Source organism: Peromyscus eremicus, chromosome 2, assembly GCF_949786415.1.
Source record: "Peromyscus eremicus chromosome 2, PerEre_H2_v1, whole genome shotgun sequence".
Lineage (NCBI taxonomy): Eukaryota > Metazoa > Chordata > Mammalia > Rodentia > Cricetidae > Peromyscus > Peromyscus eremicus.
This window is the reverse complement of record NC_081417.1, coordinates 91,958,602-91,983,918: the sequence shown is the minus strand read 5'-3', so window position 1 is coordinate 91,983,918 and position 25,317 is coordinate 91,958,602. Positions and strand designations below refer to the sequence as shown.

General features: G+C 38.7%; 1 protein-coding gene across 4 annotated transcripts in view; it reads left to right on the top strand.

The window, feature by feature from the left end:
* Ptprd (protein tyrosine phosphatase receptor type D) overlaps nt 1-25,317 on the top strand; it is a 378,271-nt gene that overhangs the window by 304,700 nt on the left and 48,254 nt on the right. For all 4 annotated transcript variants that reach the window (XM_059254481.1, XM_059254480.1, XM_059254479.1 and 1 more), the window contains one exon: nt 14,403-14,578. In XM_059254481.1, coding sequence (XP_059110464.1) covers nt 14,403-14,578 — 176 coding nt within the window. The remainder of the gene's footprint in view (nt 1-14,402; nt 14,579-25,317) is intronic.

Below are 25,317 nucleotides of genomic sequence, written 5' to 3'. Positions count from 1 at the left end.
TGGTAACTCCTTCTTTCTCAGTCTTGTTGAGAAATTTAAGCTGATGTTTGTGGATGGCTGAAGATGGGCTCTACATCTTAGCTCTATGTGTCCACTTTACAATGTAAAAGGAACAAACAGTAGTTCCTAATCTATAAAGTCATTGTCATAGTAACTGAGGAGCAAAACTAAATCACAGATAGAGAAACTAAATCTTTCAAGTAAATATGGAAGGAACTAGGTAAATAAGCAGGAAACTCTAGAGAGCTAGCTGCCTGTCAGCTTTTGCTTTCCTTAGTACCAAATCCCTATATTTTTTGATACTTTGCCATAACTTTCCTTAGCCTATTATTTTTCACATCTTACAAGATGTTGAGATGGTGGTGGGGGAACTCTGGTGCATTTCTTATGGCAGTTGGAAACTTATGTCCATTTTATTCTTAGGCCATTTTTACAGTGCAGAAGCAGAGGCACTTGACTCAGACTAAAACCTGCCTTTTTATAACTCTGTGCCCACAGATATACCCTAAATCTAGAACTGACCTAGAAACCAAAGTCTCCCAATGTTCTGTTATGCAAAAGGTTAGAAGAATTTAATTGAAATTTGTGGGCTAGATGGAGAGCTTTAATCTAGATTATAGCCATGAACATCATTTTATCTCAGACCAAGCCTTCCTCACCTGGAAGTACTCCAGGTGATAGTCATTCACTCTGTATCAGTCTTAGAGCGGAGAATGCTGCACACAGGAACTGCGTAGCCAGCCACTAACGCAGGCTCCTTGGCAGGTAGCTTGGACAACACAGGGCCAAATGAAAATGGGAACTGACATTAGCCCTGTTTGTAAATGCTAATGTGTTCTACCTCTTGGCTAACTGAAGGGACTGTGGTTGAGGGTTTTAATTATGATGGCTTTGTAATCCTTTTCCTGGTAGTGTTAGCTACTCTTTTTATATTACTTGGCAGAATATCCGACAGCCATTAGAGAAGAAACAGAAATGGATGCAGTGACTTCCATTGTCTTTAACTTGTCTAATAGTGTAAGCATTTACCCCTCTTCCATTGAGATTGTGAAAAGAGTAAAAGCTGAAAGGGATCAGGGACCCTATATAGCTCCAGCCTGCATCCTAAGCTGCTTGGAAGTAGTAGTGTTCCTGATATTTTCAGATCACTCATTGACCTGCACTGAGGAAACCCAGAACAAATCTGGAATAAAAATACAGAAGGGTGTCAGTTGTTACACAGCTGGACAAAATGGGTAGAGAAACACAGGTGAATTTTTGACAAGTCCATTTGCCACTTGGATAAGATCCACTTAAGCAGTTGTTATGAGGAACTGTGGTTCCTGAGCAAGGGATGTAACAGGAGCTGGTTTAATGACTTAAGTCAGATATTCTCAAATAAAGACCAAATCCAAGTACTTTTTTTTGTTTTGTTTTTGGAGACAGGATTTGCTTTGTGTACCCTGGCTGTCCTGGAACTCATCCTGTAGACCAGGCTGTCCTTGAACTCACAGAGATCCACCTGCCTCTGCCTCCTGAGTGCTGGGATTAAAGGCGTGTGCAACCACCGCTTGGCAGTAGTTCATTCTCCTGTGCATGCAACCATAATATAAAATAATCTGTTAACTCTTATACAGTGTGTAAAATGTTCAGAAGCTATACTGCCATTAAAGCAGAGAATGAGAGAGAGCTAGATGAAGAACAAGAAACCTGACTTTGAGGTATTAGTTGTCCCTGTATCTAGGTAACCTTGGCTCTTCTGATACCAATTTTCTCAATTACAGCCTCTCTTTCCTGGGGCCTGAGATCCAGACAGTTCTTCAAAGGGTTATTGTATTTACTCTCCCTTACAGACTAACGCAATGCTAACATAAATATCTCACTTGTATTTACTAGTATATGTACTAGTAGGCATGAGTTAGCAGCAAATTGAGCACACAGAAGATAGCCCTACACCCTACAGAACCCAGCTTTGCTCACTCCTCCCACTACCTCAGGTCACCGTACTTTCCTATGTAGAGGGTATGGCTCCTAAAGCCTGGCCTTACCTTTTTGTCCCCAAATCCTTTTTATTATTTGTCACTAGGCTGAGGGCTAACTTAAGCACTGTGTCTCTAAGTTCATTTCCTAGGCTATGCTATAACTAACCTGAAACATGGCCCAGCATCAGAAATCCTCAGTGATCCAAATGCTTCGGTCATAACCTTAAAGAAGTACAGCCAAGGGCATCAGTACCTGACCGAGTCTGTGGGTAATCTTTGCTTGGAAGCATTTTAATGTATCTTTAGGTTTTTATAAAACCTAGGAACAGCAGTTTATGGCATGTTTCTACTACAATGTCTTAAAATTAGGAAGAATTATTCATTTCTGTCCTATATAAAACAAGTTTCTGTTCTGAAACATAATTCAACCTCACAAGCATTAGTGCTAACTTTTCATCAGAGGATTATAATTAACATTTTACTTTAAGAGCTATATTGGCAAAGACTTTTTTAAAAAAGCTACTGCCCAAGCCTAAATATAAGACAATATTAAAATGTTCTTGGTGCAATAATTAGAACTTAGAGTGGGCCTGATTATCTAAGTGTTTATTATAGAGTAGACACCATGTCATGAATTTTAGCTTTATTATCTATATTATTCACATTATTCTGAAAAGCTATTTGTCATCTGATTTCCAGAAGAGAAAATAGAGACATTAAAAATACAAATATTGAGCTGGGACTGGCTCAGTAATGTGCTTATCACACAAACATGAGGATTTGAGGTTTTTCTTTTCTTTTTTTTTTTTCCAGTTTTTCGAGACAGGGTTTCTCTGTGTAGCTTTGGAGCCTGTCCTGCAACTCACTCTGTAGCCCAGGCTGGCCTCGAACTCACAGATATCGGCCTGGATCTGCCTCCCAAGTGCTGGGATTAAAGGTGTGCGCCACCATTGCCCAGCGAGGATTTGAGTTTTAATTCCCAGAATCAACTTAAAAGCAGGCTGTTCTGCTCATGTCTCTAATGTCAGAGCTCCAGTGACAAACAGGAGGTTCTGTAGGAATGCGTGGCCGTGTGGGTTGGTATATGCAGTGTACTGGCAAACAAGAGCCCCTGCCCTAAACAAGGTAGAAGGTGAAGACTGATACTTGAGGTTGTCCTCTGACCCGTGCATGTACACAGTGACACATGCACACGTACACTGTTTCTGTCTCACACACACAAATGCAAGCATGTCATACTCATAGACATAAATGCATATTATACACTTTTTAAAAGGTGAGAGCTCTTCTTATTGTTAATAGTGAGAAGTAGTAAAGCCAAAAGGCTAAGGTCATGTTAGCCAAACTTGAAGCTGTGATTCTCCCCAGTGCCCCATGTGGACCTGTGCTGCTTTTGCAGTTGTGATGATTGTATCTGGGCACACAGTCTCTCATTTAAAATACATTCAGTCTTGGCTGACCTAACTGTTGAGAAAGTTTGAAATACTGATGAAGAAACCTGAGAGCTGAAAGTTTCCAGTGTATTTTTTAGACTCTAGGCAGAAAGAATTTTTCCAAATAACAAACAGGTTATGAATGCTTTTCAAGTGGCTTTTGTTATTAGCTTAATAATTCCTTTTAAGGTAGATTTGGAAGAACTCTGAATAAAGGCATGAGGTTGAAAAGTAAGTCCCAATTTACAAAGCTACATGATGTTGTCAGGCCACTTAGCACAGTCAACAGGGAGTTTTTGGAAGAGCAGGGTCCATTGCTGATTTGATGTGCACATTAAGTCTACCTGAAACAAAGAATACCCACATAGTGTATTTCCACACTCATTTGAGGGAGTTTATGGGCACCCAAGTCCTCACAAGTTCATTTTCCCATTTAGCAATCCAGACATAATGTGTTTGGTTCTGTTTCTTCAGAAAACAAGGGTTTATATGACCCTCCTGTCATCTGTAAAAGTCTGAAGATCATTCTAAATTCTGAGATCAGATAATAGTGGGTAGGCAAATAATTTTTAAATCTTGGACATTACTATATTAGTTCCTTTGAAAACATAGACATTCTTAAGGCTGAGAGTTTGTGCAAAACAGAGTCACTGGCATATGTATAGCCCTTTTATCAAAGCAGATCTAAGAGGTTTCATCTGTGACATACTTACAAATGTACTTCAACACTAGTGCTTATGAAACTGATTTTTAATGTTTATTAAAACATGAACATGGATCTAAATCTGTTTATGCTGCTACAATAACTTGTCACAAATGGATAATATATAAACACTATATATGCATTTCTGGAATCTGAAAAGTCCAAGATAAAGTTGTCATCAGGTTCAATGTCTGCTGAGGATTTGGGTTATCACAGTCCGAAACAATGTCTCTATTTCTGGGCTGGAGAGATATTTTCTCAGTGGTGGGAGGGTTGGAAAAGGACTGGTAAATCTAATATTTAAGCTCTTTTACAAAGACCCTAATCCCTTGTTGGAAGACTCCACCCAATGATTTAGTCACTTCCTGAAGGCCCCACCTATCAATATCAGATTGACTATTATGTTTCAGTATGTAACTTGGCAGGGGCTGGGAATACCCATTCAGACCATAGCATTTGTTTTAATTTTCTTACAGGAGGAGCATATATTAAAAGGTTTGAAACAAACATTTATAAAAACTTCCTTTCATAATTACCTTCTTTAACCAGCCCACATAATGCAACTCAAAACATCATTCTTACTAATGCATCCTAGACTTTTCTTGGTTTGGAGGAGCTCGCTCAAAAGAGTCACTATACCTTGGCTTCCTTGACAATATAATGATTCTATTTCTAGTACCTACTTCCTAGAATCAGTAGGAAGTGTAAGTGAATTAATGCAGTTAAAACCCTTAAAGTGCCTGACACCAAGAAAATGCCCACTAAATATCGGACACGACTGTCATTGGTGCTATATGTTTTACTACTACTGTAAACAAGTTCTTTTTCCATCAGATTTTTTGATATGATCTATGGAAAAGTTAACAATATCCAAATGAGAAAGCTGCATGTATTTAGAGTTGTTTATAAAGCAAAAGAAAATATTAGCACTTGATAAATGAAAACCAGACCTATAATAAAATTATATATTTCAACAAGGGGAAGAATGTTTCCTTTCAGTGGAAATTCAGAATATATCATCTGGTGTTAGACTTGCATAATAGAAACAGTTAAAAATCTTAGTGTAGGTAACATCTATGACAAATGATGGTGACAACAATGTGATTATTTGTGAGATGGGATCTTAACTGGTTTAAAGTGAGTGAACAGCTCACAAAGTCACCATTCTGGAGATGCATGTAACTAAAAACACTTGATCAAAACCAGAAATCAGGGGTAGTTTTCTGCAATAATGATTTTCCACTCATCACTATGAGATGGACTACTTCAGTTCTGGTGAGGCCTCACCTCTGCAGTTAATCTTGTAGCAAGTTAATCCTGTACCAATCAACTGAAGACAACTGTCCAGCAAGTGGGAGTGTTTGCCAATTTCATATAATGCCTCTGCTGTGAAATAGCTTCTTCTGTTTTTTTTTTTTTTTTTCAGGCCTTCCTGAAAAAAAAAGTTGATGCATATTCAATAAGTAAAAACATGACAATATTATTTTATTTTTATTGCATATATTTTTAATTTCTCATATACTATATTTTTATCATTTTCATTGCCTCCCCAAAGCCACCCACTTCGTCCCTACCAAACTTCCTCTATATCAAAAACGACAACAACAAGAAAAGGAAAATGCCATGGGTGGTGTCAAGGCTTGTCATAAAGTAGTGAAGAAAAACAAGGAGAGGGGCTTAAAGTGAGCTACTTAACCAGGAAGGGAAGGAGGGCTCTGGTAGCCTACCTGGTTCCTAGCCAAGTGTGGCAGTGGCTGTGGGTCCCTGGTAGAGAGCAGTTCTTCAGGTTGGCTGGAGTCGCCAGTGAATAGAGATCTCCTAGGAGGAATGGCAGAAGGAAGGCAGTGAGGAAGGGCCCTAAGTGTGAACCTGGAGGCTGAGCCCTAAGGGGATAGAGTTGGAATAACATGACAATATTTTTAAAAACCAGGAAAGTAAATTAATGCAACTTCAACATTTTCTAAAAGAATTTTAATTGTAGTGAGTATGAATAAATGATACTCTGACATCAAATAATTAAAAGCATTTCTTCCACAAAAGACTACCTTTGAAGGTTACATGTGTTCTTTCTCATATTAACTCAATAAATACCCTTTTCCTTCTTTCTGGTTCTTTCTTTACTAGGGAATAATCTGTGGGCACCTTGTGAAGAAATTACTTAGCTCTTAAATTCTATTTACAAAAACAATAGAAGCAGCTGGAGGGAACGCTCCATGGTTAAGAGTATGTACTGCTCTTGCAGAGGACCTGAGTGTGGTTCCCAGCACCCATGTGGATGGGTTCACAGCTGTCTGCCTGTAACTCCAGATCCAGGGAATCTGAAGCCCCTAACTTCTCAGGGTACTCATATGCACATAAGTTTAAAAAAAGTATATTAAAACAAAACAGTTTTATTAGATGATACACCTGATTTTTCCAGAAACCCATTTTTTTTTTTTTAGTTCCATCCAATTATTGGTTGAATTGAGCTCATTTTTCTTACAATGTCCACAACATCAATCATTGATGTAGACAGACGGCATGGTTCCTGTAGCACTTCCAGGATTTCACTTTTCAAGTTAATCATATACAATACTGACACAGTTTAATCCTTTTCTTACTTTGTTTAAATATATGTCTATTTTTTTTTATTTTGAGGAGCAGTAAAGAGACATAGCTTAATTTGTCCCAAGTAGCAAGCAAGATAGGAGTTTTAGCCTTTGAAACCTAGCATAATTTCACAATTTCAGGCTTATCTAGCCGGGCGGTGGTGGCGCACGCCTTTAATCCCAGCACTCGGGAGGCAGAGCCAGGCGGATCTCTGTGAGTTCGAGGCCAGCCTGGGCTACCAAGTGAGTTCCAGGAGAGGCGCAAAGCTACACAGAGAAACCCTGTCTCGAAAAACCAAAAAAAAAAAAAAAAAAAAATCTAATTACAGCTATTTCAATGGCAACTTTCCCCTGCATGGGGTTCTGAGCAACTAGTGTAGAGATATGTTATTACCCAACTCTTGTTTCAACTGATAACCCAGAGAAGAGAAAATACATTTTTAAGTGATGGTTGCTAGTGGTGTTTATTTGCTTTGTTTACGTTTTTACTCAGGAAGCCAATCAAATATTGAGTCAGAAAACCCTGGATATGAGTTTGTTTTCTGTCTACAGTGTCTTATTTCATTATGGGATGTTTATTATTTTTACTGTGCTTGGAGACAGAATATGTTAATGAATCCACACTTCAGTGTTCTGCAGATATAGGAGCTGTGTCTCCTGTGTTGTTTCTGATGTTAGAATTGAGGCATGAGATGCAGATTTCTCAGAAATTACTAGAAATAAGTTTATTTCTCTATTAACTATTTTTAGTATAGAATTTGAAAGGAAAATCTGGAGTTGGAATTACTTTTCATCAATAGATAAAGTGAAATAGGTTTATTTAATTTACTTATTGCATCAATTATAATATTCATTGGCATCTTAGACATTGCACATTCATTCTTTCATTTCACTCTTATACAGAGTATTGGCTTGACGATGTTATAGCAATAATATTAATATATTATCAATGAAAACTGATGATCTGAGTGATATTTATACACGTGGCTCCTACAGGCTACCCCATGCTGGGGTCTGATTATCTCATTACTAGATGGAGCTTTTGAATAATTGCATCCTTGTGAATATAAGCCATCACTGCAAGACTATATACTGCCATGACCTAAGGGCTGCCCCTCCCCCCGCCAGGCCAAATGCCCCCTAACAAGAAATGAGTTTCTTCCAGCACAGGTACTGATAGTCTGCCCAAGCTGTGTGGTTATTCTTGCTGTGTATTTAAAGGCAGGGAGGTTCTCTAGCTCCTATTCTGGGTCCATTTTCTAATCTCTCCTCCAGCAGCAGTCCAGAGGGCAGACAGTCAGGTAGAGGAGGAACATAGCACACTGGGAAGGAGACCCTAGCTAACAGGTGCTTTGCATGTTAGCCATTCTCCCATCATCTCTGATGTGATGAGCTGCACTGACCACACAGCAAAGAATGCTTCTGAAAACCAATTGTGAATTCTACAAAAATGAGGAGGCGAAATCAGATCACAGCTACATCAAGAAATCCAGTGGTCTTTGGAGGAAATTCTTGTTTCTCTTGTGTGCTGCAAGGAAAAATTCCTTCATTTCAGCAGTTCTGATGTAGCTAGGAGTGGTGTCATGGCTCAGGGGAAAGGAAAAAAACACTTTATCCAAGAAAATTAAATCAGTTTATTTGTAACTTAGTGTTTATTGTTATATTTCTGGTGTAAATGGTATCAGCAAAGTGAACTTTCTGTGTTTTCTGTCTTATAGAAATTTCAGTCTAGGACTTAACCACCAGTTCAGTGTATGGGGATTTTGGTTTTGTGTGTATTGGAGGGAAGAAGGGACATGATTTTTTTTTGGATAATAGGTATCCATTATGTGGCATTAGTTTCTGCATTCTTCTGTCTTAAAAAAATGGAATGAACTCATTTGCTGAAGTACGGTTTGTTTTCTCACAAACTTTACTTATTAAAGATTTATAGAATGTGAAGGACTGAGTGTTCCACATTTTGAGGTTACTCTATGAGGTGGAACACTGAGAACACTTCTAGCCACACTGCTTCCTCTCCACCTCTGCCAGGAACAGTTTGTCTACCTTAGTCAGGAGGGACACTACCTCCCTTCCATATCTGTTCAATCTTCTCTGCTCCATTAGAGAAGAACTGGCATTATTTCTCTTTACATTGTTTTGTTTTTAGCCTTAGTGGCTTCCAGTAGAGCTTTGCAGTATCAGTCCCACCAAATAAGTCTGATTTCAGCAGGCTAGAGGCAGAAGCAGTGGGCATCAGCTTGCCAGAGCATTAGTGTGTATCACTACCAAATCGAGGGACTAAATGATTCTGTTTATCTCAAAATGACTTTGTGGAAATGGACGAATTCAAGAAAGTTAAGGATACCATAGAGATACCATATTTTAGGGCTCAGAAGGACCTGTGGAGATCAATTTATCCAACATACCTTTGTTTAGCAGATAAGCTTCTAAGGGTCTAGACAAGGTGACTGGTTGGGGAATGGTTCCTGATCAAGTTCCCTAAATTCTTAGCAAGTGCTTAGTGTTGTCCCAAGATTCTAAATTAGATATAGAATTTCTCCTTCATGATGTTGTACAAAAGTGTGAACATTCCTCTTACAGTTACTTAATTCTGTATTGATAAAATAATTCATGTACTGTTTTCTCATACAATGTCAACACAGAAAGGCTATTACTGACCATTCATAATTACAAACACGCTTTAAACATGGATAAATCTTTTCAAGTCAAATTATCTTCTGATCAAAAAATTATAATCCACAGCAAATTGAATGGGTTTTGTTGTTATCTGGGCCTGTAGCCTCCTTAGTCCTGCTCAAATTAGTAGGGAGGAAAGATTTTATTTTAACCCTGCCATGACAAAATAGCTCAGGTGAAATATTCCTTGACATTACAATATACTTCCAAGGTTGTAAATCATTTCTAAGTCATTGCTTGGCTCAATATTCTTTCAAACCACATAGCTTCTTTCTTAGGATTCTTTCTTGTTATGTTAATATTCAAACACATACAGAAACAATGTTATGAAGCACTGTCCTTTTAATCTTATTTTTAGGTAAAAAAAGAAGCTATTGTTCTTAGATTAGAACTCATAGATAATTATCCAAAGCTTTGCAGACCTTTAAGAAAATGGAAGATGAAGGGCTGGGCAGTGGTGGTGCACACCTTTAATCCTAGCACTTGGGAGGCAGAGCCAGGTAGATCTCTGTAAGTTCTAGGCAAGCCTGGTCTACAGAGCAAGATCCAGGACAGGCACCAAAACTACACAGAGAAACCCTGTCTTGGAAAAAAAAAAAAAAAAAAGGAAAAGAAAAGAAAGGAAAAAAGAAAAAGAAAATGGAAGTTGGGTGCGATGAGGCACACACCTTTAGTCCTAGCACTATAGGGGAAGCAGAGACAGGCAGATCTCTATGAGTTCTGGCCAGCATGGTCTACGTAGCAAGTTCCAGACTAGCCATTGCTACATAGTGAGATCTTGTCTCAAAAAAAAAAAAAGGAGGTAGTGGTAGTGTGGGTCCAGAGTTTATGCTAAAGTTGATTATTTCCACCTTGAACTGTAACTAGAAATTACTAACAAATAAAACAATAACCTAAAAAATTGCCTCATTCTGCTTGAAGAGTACTTTCTATGACATGCTGCTCTTGAAGAACACAGTAGTGTGACTCTATCGAACATATACTTCCTTATTTTATTTCGTTTACTATTAAATTTTATGTATATCGGTGTTTTGCCTGTATGTTAGTCTGTGTACCATGTATGTGCCTGTGCCCTCAAAGGGTACAAACAGGGAAGTGTCAGATTCCCTAGAACAGGAGTTACAGGTAGTTTTGAGTTGCCATGTGGTACTGGTTATTGAACCAGGTCTTCTGGAAGAGTAGCCAGCTCTTATCCAAACCACTGAGCTATCTCTTCAGCCCTACATCATTATTTTAAAGGCTTGAGTTTACAGCTCTAGGTATAGTGGACTCAGGGCAAACAGGCTGTATCCTGAGCATGCATAAGTAAACAGTGTGCCACTAGAAGAAATCCACTGATTGATGAGATCCAGATTAACACAGGATTGAACTATGTGGACATACATTACAGCTGGGATCTAGACTTAGGTTTTTCACTCAGCTGACTGGAGTGATATAGTCATTTTGGTACTGAGACTGTTTACATAATTATTGCTAATTAGAGAACATACATGGATCAATATAAAAGAAATCCTAAAATTATACTTATTTTATAGAATGTACTAAAGTCATAGGAAAAAAATACAAGTCATTGATCTAAGCTGGTTATGTACAGTAATTAAAAAGAGCCAATTGTATTGTAGCAGTGGTGCATACCTTCAGTCCCTGCAGAAGCAGGTGGATCTCTGAGTTCAAGGCCAGCCAGGGCTACATAGTGAGATCCCATCTCAAAAAAATTAAAAAGCTTGTTGCTAGACAAAGTTGTTATAGCAGGACCAATCTGTCCTAAGAATTTTGCCAGAGACTAGGACAAGGCAAAGAACTCTGAGTTATGTTCTTGCCATTTTAATGACTCCTTCATATCCCATTAAAAAAAAAAAACAGAAAGCAAAAATAAAATCACCCAAGCCAAGCACTAGTTTTAAACAATTGCAAGAGGTCTTCCTGACTCCAAGTAAATAAACAAGGATGCAATCTAATTTGCCATAATTCATTTGAAGTTAGATTTCTATCCCCAGAGCTCCCAGAGCTATTTAGTTTATTCTCACACATTTGGCTTTGAAGTGCACTATGATGAGTGTTACTGTAGTACATGCAGACTATTTTCTGAATAAAACATTAAAGATTAAATAAACTAATATGTATTCCTTACATAAGATCACCACTCAATGTGAATGAATTTCGCAGACCTAGCCTCATAGCAGACACCTCCTAATAAGAGTTTCTGAGAAGGTGTTTCATGATACCCAAAATTCAGAAAGCCAATAGAGTGTATATTTTCCCAGGATTGGTTGGAAAACATTTCTGAATATATCATACCAAAAACTGGTGTCAGAGTGCTTGAAACTGCATGATGTTAAATGTATTTTCCTTGCTGGGGTTAGTATTTTTAGAAGGACAAGGCATCACCCTTCCTGAAGTCTTTTCTCATCCTGTGCACAGCTCATGAAAGGATATTGCATATAAGACTTGGTAGACACCAGGTCTCCTGGGACAGCATCCCTTGCATCTCCATACTGTAGGGCTGCTAGTGTAGATACAGGATCAGGATAGAAGTAGGTGTGCATTCCGGAAATCACACCCTCACTGACAATGTCAAAGTTGAAGAAGAACCTTGGCATTATTTTCAGGGTGGACCTGGTAGCCTGATAACAACCATTCACCAATATTGCATTATTTTACTTTCAGTTTTCTTTCTTTCAAAATATCAAAATAGAGATTTATAAAGCAGTTGGTATTGATCTCAACCACTTGATAATCTTCAGGCAGAAATATTTTATTTTTATCTCTTGGAAGTGCAGTCATTATTCATTAATAATCCATTTCCCCCAAATTTTATTATTTATGTTTTTAAAAGTTAATTCATTTCATAATGGCAGTCTAAAATTGTGCCCTTACATGTGGCTGTAATCTGGGGGTTGTAGTTAGTCTATCCTTTGTATCTACTGGAATTTAGTATTGGGGGAGAATCAGGGTCTCTGTTATCTGAGGCTTGTATTTAGGCTATCCTTTGTGTCTACGGGAGTTTGGCATTGGGGAAAGATCAGGATCTTTATCAGTCATGAGCTGCCAGAACTCAAACTGTTTCTTGAGTAGCTAAAATGGATGAATAATGTTCTGACCAACTGTGTGTTTCAGTTTCTGCTCAAAAGACTTTCCACCTAATGGTGATCATATCCTATATCCATGTGTTCATCTCAGGGTGAAGTGACTTCCATCTGAGTTTCATTATTCTTCTCGGGAGGATCAGTCATACAACTAGAATCAGAAAAGAAGTCAAAGTAATTGCAACTGGCAATCAGGGAAATATAACATTTTTAGCTTGGGAGCACATGTTCCAATATAAAGAAAAAAATATTTTCCTGTAACTCCAGGGCACATATTTCCCAGGGCCAGAAGGGACCATGCATACGTTCTAGTGTTTCCTTCCACAGCATACTGATGTCCCTGTAAAGCATTTCTCTCTCTCCAGGGACAGGGAACTCATTATCTCTCTAGGAAACCTACTACCCTTTTGATTCTGATTATTTGAAAATGTAACACTGCAGCAGAGACACAATTCCTCTGTCTGTACTTATCTTCCTTCAGAGTTGAAGCTGTGTCTCCACACGGTAAATTAAGTGCCTTCAGATACTCTCAGGTAGCTCTTATCCCCAACTCCCAATCTTTTTCCTTTGTTCCTATGGCATGTATTCCTTTTCTATAGAGTAACATTGGTTTTCCTGGTCACTTCTGTCACTGCCCTTGGAGGAAACATAAAGTGACTATTCTCTCTCCTAAGGTATTACAATAACAGAACATTAGACTTTAAATCAGAAAATCACAATAACACAATCACAAAGAACATCTCTGCTCTTTAATAAATATTGGAACTGGTCAAATTATTTCTTTCTTTTAAGCAGAAAGATTACCAAAGGTGAATAAGAAGGATATGGAATTGTGGTTAAACCTGCAATAAGCAAGTTCAGCAAAAACTCAGTGTATTACCTGTAATGAGTTGTAGTATAAAGAAGTATCAAATGTGCCCTGAATCCTGGCAACTAAGACAGGTATAGGTGGAGGCTACTTATGAGAAGGAGACAGAATGTTTTCTAGGATATAGGTAGAAGATAACATTTTATATCACTGGGGCAGGCCAGTGCCTAGAGATTAAGAGGTGAGAAGAGTGAGATGAGATTAGAAAAGTGTAGAGCTTTGTAGATAAGAGTTTAGATTTAATTGTAAGGGAAAGTCAGTATAGGGTTTGCAGAAATCACAGTATTTAAGATTATTTTTTAACCTTGTTGTTATGCTGGTTGTGAAACATACTAGAAAATACAACGGTGGAGCTGATACAGTCAGTCTTCAGGCAGTTGTTGCAATCCAAGAACTGGTTCATGTGCTACAGCCCTGTGAGTCTTAAATGAGAAATAGTACTTCCTGGAGGTCCAGACTCAGGAATAGTAGGGACAGCCTCTGTTTGAACTTGACTTCCTTCACCAATGTGGGCAACTTGGTGTTTCTTTTCTTCTTTTTTGAAAAGATGATCAAGACAGGAATTAGTTGATACTATTCTTGGGATAACTGAATGAATTTATATAATGTATAATCTACTGATTATTTGTTATTATGATATTCCACATTATATTGCATCTCCAGATTCAGGCATTTTTTTTATTTAGTTTTTTTTTTTTAATCTGGAAATGGGGTGAGAAAAGAGTGTGACCAGATTTTTTTTATGACCTTTGCAGACTATTTATTGCTAGTACAAGTGGGAAGGCAGAGAACCTGTGAGAACAAAAATGAGTTCTACAGGCATCTGGGTTTTGTTTGTTTTGTTTTGTATTTTTACTTTATTTGGTGATTTGGTCATATTACAATGACAAAATGTCCTAAATGTTGTGTAGTTTAACATGATGTCCTGGCATTACATAAACTGGCTTAAAACCCACACTAAGATATATTGGAATTCCTACAGCAGGAGATGGAATAATAATACAGCGTCACTGTTAAACTCAAGCCACACTGTTTCCTCCTATGAGTTTTGCCACCCAGTTGACTAATACTCCTTGTTTTACAGGTATCCCCGGAAGTGACTATGTGAATGCCAACTACATAGATGGATATAGGAAACAAAATGCCTATATTGCAACACAAGGATCTCTTCCTGAAACATTCGGGGACTTTTGGAGAATGATATGGGAGCAACGGAGTGCCACAGTTGTCATGATGACAAAGCTAGAAGAAAGGTCAAGGGTAAGGACGAGTGTCTGCTTCTGCAAAATCCCTCTTTACAGTCTGTGTGCTGTGTATTTCATTCTACTCAAGAGCTACTCAGGAGCTACTTTTTCCCTAAGGTAGCACTTTTGACAACCACTCATTGAAAATGGATGTCAAAAACTCTGATGAAACTATTTTTCAAAACTCTTCTGCCCATCCTCTCCACCCAGCACAATTCTGCATATCCTTCACCAGACACAACCCAGCCCACAAGTGTTATGTTCTGCCTCAACTTACTCTGTCACTGTCGGACACAGAACTTAGAAAAGAAGTGTAAATGCCCAGAACTTGTCCATAAATACAAACAATATGAAAGATCAAGGCAATATCTCCACCACCCCCCAAATCCACCACTCCAATAGAGATGCTCACCAGTGAGGATTACCTAGATGAAACTCAGGACACTGAATTTAGAAGAGCTTCATCAAAGAGTTCAAGAATTTTCAAACTCTTTGAGGGAAGACTGGTTATGGTGTCTCATGCCCTTTATCACAATACCTGGGAGACTGGTGCAGGATGCAGAGTTTGACACCAATGCCAGCCAGGGCTGCATAAGTAGATCCTACCCTAAAAAACAAACAGAAAGATAAACCTTTTATGTCTTTCTGTTAAAAAAAAAACACTCTCACATATCAAGATAGTCATGGTAGTACAGAGAAAATGAAAGTGATATCTAAGGATGTAATCACTTTGGTTAGAGACAGTGAATATTAGCTATGAACCAGAGCCCATAGAGATTTTCACCCATATGTACCTCCAAAATTTTCACCTTTTCCTTTCTCATAGTCTGCATATAAGTTCTAAAATTTTCTGAAAAGGGGTCATACTTAAATTATTCAAATTGGCACAATTTAACTTAGGGTAGGCAGAGAATGATTCAGTTTAAAACACGGCTGAGAAAACACAGAAATGTGTGGAGCGCATTTACTAATTTAGGCTTTTCCAAACTGAATAGATTTTACTAACAAGTCACTGCTTGTTAAGGTCTATGAAGAGAGTTTCAGTCATCATATGGGTTCAATATTATAGTCCACAGCACATTAGTTAAGTACTGTTAGTTTGGAAACCTAAAACATAGCACATAGGCAGTATGCCACATTCCCTAATGAATCAGCAACTTCCATATGTGGCTGATGAAAATCAAGTTTTAACCTTGGGAACAAATAAGCCTCTGAACACTGTCACTAAAACATAGGGGACATCCGTGCTGACTTGGAGTAAAAGTCTCTTTTTCTTCCTTCAAGCATACTTAAAAGACAAAACCCAGTTTCCTATATGAGACAAATGAGATACTTTATGTTCTTCCATGTTCCTTAGCCTAACTATATAGATGACATGAGAATTTAAAGCTGCCTAGATAATTTATAAGGTGAAAGCTTATATATAGGGAAATACTAGAAATCCACAATGCCATCTTAGACATGGGAAGTCAAGTGGTGTAGTATGAGACTGCTTTAGCAAACCTAAAAAACAGTGAGACTTTTGAAAATACCTAATTCCATATAAACTGATATAGAAATGTCTATGGCTTTGAAAACAGTGTTAGTTTTATACTTTACAGGCAAAAAATGTACTCAAATTGCTATGTAGCCCCAACTCAAATGACCCTTAGATATATATGTTAATAATTACAACAATATCTAACCCATTAAGTGTACTAATATTTCATGAAAACCCTTCTTTAAAAATGATTGCTTTTATGAACTTTGCTTTTCCTGTGAATAAACCGAGGCCCAGAAAATCACTGAAAGTCATTCTGAAAGCGAAGTTAGAGAAATTGAAGACCAATATTCCAGCCCTATAATGCACATCCTTCCTCATCAGGCCACACTACCCATGACACTCCTATGATGCTGACACAGCTGAACTGTTCTATGACAGCATGCATGTAAATCTCCCACCCTAGGTTTGCTCTGCCTAGAGATACCAGCTAGTAACAAGCTGTCATTTGCAAAAGCTGTTTCCAGTAAAACACACATTTTATCTTGACCCTGCAGGCCGTCATTACACTATGCACAGAAACTTGTTTTGAAATAACCAAATGAAATTCTGCCCCTTTTCTTCCTAATTGCTTCTAATAATAAAGTTAGTTCTAACTGGCCTCACTGCCACTGCGACATCTGATGGTAATGAGCAGTTCCTGGCGGAAGGCATTGTGACTTAAATGCCTGCAGTTTATCTTTTTGTTGCAGGCTACCTTTCTTCCCCCTTCAGACAGAGGAACTTATTTGGAAGTTACTAAATGAACCTTTGTTTGCTCCCTTCATTAATTACTCTTTGCTCTTGCAAGTTTGGCGGTCTGCTTTATTAAATGGCCTAAGGAGGTCAATTAAATTGCTGTCCTGTGATTTTTATTCTGTGGTTGTTCAGCATGTACCTAAGCTTGTGATGACCTGCATTAGCCAGTAGGCAGTTGGGCAGTCTCAGTCATCATCAATCTAACAAGACAGATGAGTTCTGACCCCCCAAAATCCAAAGCCCTCTTCGTCCTTCCAGCACATCTTGGAAGAAGGACCAAATCACCAGGCAGATTGAACAGAGGGCTGGTGGCTCAGATGATCTCATCTGTTTGTCAGTCTTCCTCCTCATATCTTCCTACTTCACCTTTCCCTGCACTGTTGTTCTTTCATCTACAGCAGCAGGAAGAAAAGGGAATGGATTTCTGGCCTTTCAAACAAGAATGTGCATTGAATTTCACTATAAAAACAATGTTATAAATAGTGGTTAGTTTTTATAGGAATGTATAGCCCCATACTTTAGGAATATTTTAGGTTCTGTGTTTGACCTGAGAACTCAAGGGAATTATTTTATTCCCAACAGCCAACCTCAAAGCAAATATTGAGCTAGCTTGATTCTAGGCTGATCATTAAAATGTTGTTACTAGATGAAAGCTCAGGATTTCAGTGATATTCAACCCATTTCATTTGAAAAAGTACGCACACGTGTGTATATGTGAGGTGAGGGTTGTATACGTTTGGGCATGGTAATGTCAGTTGTGGTGTAGCAGGATACATTCAGAACTGTCACCAGCACCTTGGGTTCACTTGTGCTTTAGGGACCTCCACTCCTACAATGCTAAGTTTTTTACTCTGCCACAGAAAACAATTTCAGGATGAGCCAGTGTGAAGTACAGTTGTAGTTTATTAAAAAGACAAATTTAACAGATTTAATAACAGGTTTATAGAAAGGTGCTCTGGGGTAGGTAAGACATTCTCAAATATGGGTATGAGCTTTTCAAAGGCCAGTATAGCCCTTGAATGGCCATATATGCCATTTTGGTGGCTTTAAGTTTACATCTCAAATGGTTGATCAAATCTTTCCCCTGATTTCTGGTAACTGAGATTATAGGATGGTTCCAGCATTGTCTCAAATGGGATTGTGATCTGGTCAGATAACCATGGGCCTTAAGGACTGTGCAAGAAATTAAGATCTATCTTTTACTTCAAATGGGGGTTTCTGGTGAGATTCCTAAAAAATTATGTCTTTACAGTTGTGAAGAAGGGTCACATAGACTCAGTTAGCCCTTAGGCAGATTCACTGCTATTTACCATTCTAATTCCAAATATCTGTATCTAAAAGAAATATTATTTCCATATTGGCAACATTCACAATATTCTGAGATTTTTTTTTTTTTTTGATTTTCTGAGACAGGGTTTCTCTGTGTAGCTTTGTGCCCTTCCTGGAACTCACTTGGTAGTCCAGGCTGGCCTCGAACTCACAGAGATCCGCCTGGCTCTGCCTCCCTAGTGCTGGGATTAAAGGCGTGCGCCACCACTGCCCGGCTATTCTGAGATTCTTGATGGTCAGCAGATGACAGACCTCAACCTAATTCAAGAGGGAGAGTGTGTTCTCTCTTCCCATGTCTCCATCATTTTCCCCCATGCTTCTATCCTGCCTCATTAATACTTTGTGAATGAGAATACTTATTTGCTATAGCCTTTGTGTCAGGAATTAAAAAGAAGAGTAAGACATGCCATTACACATGGGGACACCATCATCAAAGGGGAAGGTGTCATCAGGGACACGGCAGTTTAAAGTAGGTATACCGTGTCATCAAATATCTTGGCCTACATCTCAACTCTAGACTTTACTAATAGGTACATGGAAGCTAGCACATCACTAGGCTCCTCAAAGTCTTTTTCCTTTGGATTACATGAAAGGATCCAAAAGTGTAACTATCGTCTTTGCCACAGAAAACAGTTTCAGGATGAAGTACAATTGAAAGCCTCAGCTCTAGATTAGTTAGAGGGTTGCTTCCTTTCCTTCCTTTCCTATTGTCGCTTCAAAGCTGGCTTCTAAATACCATGTTTTTTTGCCAAATGAAATTAATTTGTTTCTCTGTGGTTAACAGTGAAGACTGAAAAACCTCCTAGAACCGCTTCACTTGTTCATTTCTATTTATTTTAGCTGGTGGCTCATCTCTGAGTTGTCCTCAACTAGAATTGGCGTGTAGACTACTACTTCCTTTTTGTACTGGCTTCCTCTCTAGACATGCTCTCCAGAATTCAGATCTTAACAAAATGAATTTGTTAATTTTTCTGCAAATAGATTGGCAGAGGACATTCTCCTCTGCCTGTTGCTTTCTTTGCAAGACAATACAGTATGAAAACCATGAGTCATACAGGCATGGGTTGCATATAGTGGTAGTTGTCACTAAAGATAATATGGACCACATTTCTCTTTGTTTCAGTTTGGATTCCCTCTGCATAGTATTTTCTTCCTGGAATTGATCTGTTTTCCAGCTTTCTGTTTTGTCTCTGTCTGGTTCACCTTCACTGGAGCCTGTGGTTTACCAAGAGTACTGTGACCTTCAGAGTCAGGACCTGCTCCTGAGACAAAAGCTATGCTCAATTGTTTGTGCTAGAAGTCTCATTGGCCTTTAGCTAAGAAACTGACAGTTCTTAGCATTTGAGCAGTCAAAGCAGCCCTTACAGAAGAGTGATGCTGTCTGGGGTTCAAGTTGTTCAAGTTGAGAACTCAAGTTATTTGATTTTTCACATATATTGGCTCTCTTCACTCTCAGTCGATTGTGGCCTTGAAAGAATCCTATACTTCCATGAGGATATGTATGTTGTTTGTGTATATGGTTATCTTAGCTTCATTTCCTAAAGAAACTTAGTGAAGACTATTTATTTTAGTTACAATTCCAGGCTGTAGTACATCATTACCCGAAAGTCAGGTTTGAAGCACACTATGCCCAGACTCAGGAGCTGAAAGCAATGCATATATTCACTTATGTCATTTTTCTGTTCTTCCACAGTTCAGGATGTCCTGCCTCTCTAGGGAATGGTGTGGATCTTCCCGCCTCAACTAGTATAATCAAGATAATCTCTCACAGACATACCCAAAGGCCAGCCTGATCTAGAAAATCCCCCACTGACACTTTCTTCCCAGTTAACTCTAGGACAATTAAAACTAACCATCATTCCAACACCTAAAATAAAGGTATAAGTTGACTCTTTCTGACAAGTTTCACTAGGGTAAGTCAAGAAACAAACAAAAAGGACAAAAATCTGGGGTTTTAAAAAAATCAAATACGATAGCTGCCTGAACTACACAGATCGCTTGAAAACCACTGTAGAATGTGCTGTGATAAAAGATACTGTGAGTGAGTTTTATTTCAGTTTCCACTGGAATTGCCAAGTCCTCTCAAGTTCTGCATAGTTCATTGATTCTGTAGCAAGTCATTTTCCTGCCCTAGAATGTGGTTTCTAATTGTTTCCATGTTTCATAATATGGCAATAAGCACATGGATTGGTCTGGGCAACCACATGGAGGGAAGAAAATCTTTGGAAAAAGTGAAGCACTGTTACAGTAAAACATATGCAGCTGGCGTTTTCACTCCAAGGGTGTTATTTGTGGGTGACTGAGTGCGCAGTTGGCAGCCTCGCCCGAAGAATTAGTCTCCAAGGTAGGATTGGCCAAGGTGATTCCTGGCTCAGGAAACTCCTTTATTCACTGGATGATAGTCTACTTTTTAAGTTTTTCCTTCATCTGTGTTCTTTTGGCTGGCTGGTTTCTATTTTATCTACCATCTTGAGGTTGATAAGACAGGGACTGCGGAAGCCTGCTTAGAAAATGATTGAGCAGCTTTCTGAGTGTTAGAGGCTGAAATATCTGGGAAGAGGTTTAGTGGATATCTATCTTTCACTTGGTCTCAGCAGCCAGCCTTGGTTCATTGATGATGGTTGAAACTATTGCTAGTGATACTGTGTTTCAAGGCTTACAGTGGGAACTGACCGAGTTATATAGAGATGTTGTGATGAGAGTTAATGCCATAAATGTTTGAAGTACAGAGAGCAGTTTTGACACCTGACAAATTAGACATGATTTGAATTGTCAATTAGTTTTTTAAATATAGTCCTAGAAGTCAGGAATTCTATTGTATTTCAAAATATCCACATTTTACATTGTAACATATAGAATCAATTGATAACATCCATTACTAGTTCAGATAAAATGTTTTCTATAACATGACTTTGGTTGCTGTTTAGGTCAGAAAAGAGGAAAATCCCTTATCACTAAATTTTAGTTCGTGTGTTAATGAATGGAGATCAGATGCCATCAAGGCATGGGAGACCGGACTGGTATTCATTCATCACTGAGTTAATATTTCAGGGGTTAGACTACCAAAACTAGGTATTTAGTCAGTGGACTAGTTCTAACCTAGTGACCACTTGCTCCTCTAGTCCTTGAATGTCACTTTTGTAAACATCTCCCAGAAGCAGGGTGAGATGGAGACATGTTCATATTTAGTCTGTGTCTTTAAGAACAGTTGTGAGCAAGAAGCAGTAAAAAACCAGACTCTGGTCAAAATTGTTCTTCTTTTTTGAAAAACAAACCTTGTGCTTATTTTCTGAGCCTGAAGTTCTTCAGGGTTAAAATCTGACAGGATCACACTGAAGATTATAAATGGCAGTGTTATTCTTTTCATTGTTGTTATTGGTTTTGGAAAGCCTAGCCATGGCCAGTGGCAGACTAATTCTTGGCTTCTCTGGTTGTCAAGGTTCAGTGAGTTTAATGGAGAGCAAATGCTTTCCAAATGCCAGGTCTGTGTCTTCTTCCAGATAGAACTGGAAGCGCCAAAGGCCTTGAACATTTAATTTCTCAAACCGTAGCCCAAACCCTGCCTATCTAAGGCAACAGAAACTGCTTTTTCCTTAAGCAACTTTGGGAACAGCAGCACAAACATTGCCTCTGGAGTCTACATGATGTATGGGATTGTTTTGAAAGTGCTGGATAGTTAGTATAGATGGGACCCTGGCAACAAAAGGTGTGATGCTCGCGTTGGCAACCTAACGGATGTCTGGGGCATTATCTAGCAAGTTCCACACTCTTGGTTTTCTCATGTCTGTGTCAGATAAAAGAGAAAGAATCTGACCAGTTCCTGGATACTGGTTAGCTTACCAACTTCCACATTTCTTTTCCCTTGCCATCTTCACTGCTAACAATGCCAGCCTACAGATCAGGCCCAGAGTCAGCGTAAAGCCATTTAGAAACATGACAATACATGTAAAACTCTGCACTGGAGAAGGTGATAAACAATTAGGGCCCAGTGGCTGTGTAAACCTTCCTGTCACCACATTCATGTCTAGTACTCCTAGGCTGGGTTAGGTTCCTGCTTAGTTTTTGTGCATTGTAATCTCCCTGTTGTCAAGTATTTAGGGTACAGTATATTTATGTTTCTTCTGTTTTCTGTCACTATGGTATTAGCATGGATGATGTTCACTTAACATGCAGTTCACATACAGCTTTGTAATGCCCTCTCTGTTGGCTGGTCGACAGAAAGTATTCTTGCATAGAAGTACTAAGTCAGCTAATGGAACAGCTTGGTAATTGTGATACTTGAATGGAGCTGGTTCAAAGACTATGGCCAGACCAGAGACAGAATTGGCTATAGGGCTATTTGGACACCCACTTGCTCCTTGAGAGTGACTAGTGATGAGATCAGTACTCCAAGGACCCAGCAACTCATGTGGGAAATGTTAATATCTAAGTGGTATTATATGTCACAGAGTTATCTTTTGGTTATAACAAAGTGCCTGAGCCTGAGCTGTGGTGACTATCTATTGAAGAATATAAAAACATTAGCAAAATTCAGAGCAAGCCCTCTGCATCATTAGCTAGCAGGTATATCAAAAGAACAACTTTTAAAACTTGACAAATGATTCAGAAAATTTTTGAGTGTTTCATGAACTGGTAAGCTGTTTTATGACATATAATTTGGATTATCTAGGGAATAGCTTTTAGCTTTATCACTGTAAATGTGAGAGGCATTAGTGTCTGCTGATTTGACTTTATTCAGTTCATATTTATGATGGCCCCTTAACCGTCACTGAAGAGTGGTCAGTAAAGAGAGAGTGAAAATGGGAAGTATACAAACTTTGCAACTTGGGAAACTCTATGGCCAAATGTAATAGTTGAATACAAAGAATGACATTTGCTGAAAAATAACAGTCATTGAGAAAAATATTAACAAATCTGGTATTAACATAGTACCAGAAGAGGTATTGTAACTTGTAAAAATTAACGGCTCAGAATGTAATTTCTCTATCCACTAAAAATGTACCATACTTACCTGAACCTTGTTTTAAAATTTCAGATCCTATATTTGAATGAGGATTTAAAGTAGAGTACAAAGTGACTTTGATTTATTTTATCTAATGCTTCTCTACTCACTGTCTACTCCTAATAGAAAATCTTAATTCTAATAGCTATTATAACCACCATTGCTCAATGTGGATTGATAGTTACTTTTAGCAAGTTACAGTGTCTCAAATATTACTGCCTGGCTACTTTAAGTCATTCTCTGGCTCCTGAACCTTTTGCCTTAGATTTGCTTCTCAAAGTACCCTGCAAAAAATACATGTCAGAGAAGGAATGCTAGAAATCTGGGGAGGAACTGTTTGGTTACCGGTGAATGTCAGATGTGCCAAATTTAGTAAGTCTTTAGTAAATTGAAAGAGCAGATTTTGTTTTCATAAAGTGATGGACAATTTAAAAATAAGCCAATCTCAGCCACAACATCCCTGTTTATAAAGTTTCCTACCTTTATTGGGTACTACCACAGTGTGCCACTTCTAAGACAAGCTGTACAGAAGTGACCATGACCAAGATGGAGAGTCTTTCTACAAAGCTGGGTTCTCTGACCCATTGATTGTACCGAGGCCTACCACATATGCCTAACAACAGGTTTTGTTTTGAATGTATTTAAATGGTATTTGTTGTTTTGAAATTTGAGGATGGTTTTATTAGAGCTTAAGAGAAAAATAGCAAGGCAGGCAAGCTGTAGGTCTCAGCTGCTCCTTAGTGGAGGGAGATGGAGAAGAAAGCAGAAGACAGTGGATTTTGAACAACAGAGAAATCTGCGAGCAGCTACATAAAAAGACAGCAGCAAGAATCTTTAGAGAAAGAATGAGTGTCTAGAGAGTCAGGGCAAACATGATTAGGATTCGGTTGATATTCAAAGAAGAAATAGAAAGGGGAAAAAAGAAAAGTTACACTTTTTGAGTTAGAGCTCATAAATGTAAACAGGCTCTGGAATCAGCTATCAAGGGAGAGGCCTCTCAGGTGTACTTACTTCCTTAAGGAGTCTTGTGGGCCTCAAGAATATATCGTCGAGATTCAGCTGTGTATTAAAGCTGAACTTTGACCGGCCAAGGGTCTGTCAAAAGGCAAAGCCATTGATTATGAATATTTGGTGTTACCCAGCCTTTAACATTCCAGCTGTCTTCTGCTGTGAAATCCATGTGTGCCCAGATCTATTGGTAAACAGCTCAGCTCCCCAGACCTGCTGAACCTACTAAGTTACCAACTGCTCTACTGAGTTTAGGAGACAAGCTGGCAGGAGACACATAGCTTTGTTTCCTGTACTAATGAAGCTCAGACCACATCCCCTCGCCTTGAGGAAGCCTAGTGGTTCTCCGGAGCACTTTGACTGAGAACAAAAGAGGTTTTTACATATCAAGGTGAGAGGGAAAACAACATTCCTGAAGAGGCAGGGAACAAGGTGCCCAGGGAAAGAAAAGGCAGGCATTTTCTGTAGACAAAGACTGAACAGCATGGCCAGAGAGAAGAGAGAACAACAGAGGTTCCATAGAGGGTAAGCAGATCTCGAGTAGAGTTTTCTGAGTATCAGGAGTAGAGACTAGCAGAGATGGAGAAAGAGGATACAGAGGACAAGATGAGGCTGAAAGCATAGGAGTTAGTCGTTAGCAGGACTATGAGCTAGGGAGCTAGACAGAACTGCAGTTATGGAGACAGGATTTCACCCCAGAGAAATAAAGTAGACGGATATAGAGCTTGTCATGTCTAGAGTTTTTCTGCCTTGAATGCTTGGTGGAACTATAGCTGAATTGATGTAATTTTGTCTTAGAGGAATAAAGTTAACAGACATAAGAACATAGTGTACGTAGATTTTTTTTTCCCTAATATCCCATGCCGGACATAGCAAAGCCCCCTTGGACCCTGGGGAATCAATAAAGGAGAAAATTAGTCCAACCATCTCTTCAGTATGTCTTCAGGTATATGAACTTTCCTCCGGTTAATGTTATATCTATGTTATGAACTGGTCAATGTGATTAACTACTAAGGTGATGGAAAAGTGGTATGATATTGTAATCTTGCAATCACTGAGACAGTTTAGAATGTCATGTTTCTACCTGGCACCAGAGATAGAACAGAGATCTCATTATTTTGCTTGAGGAAGTAGCTTA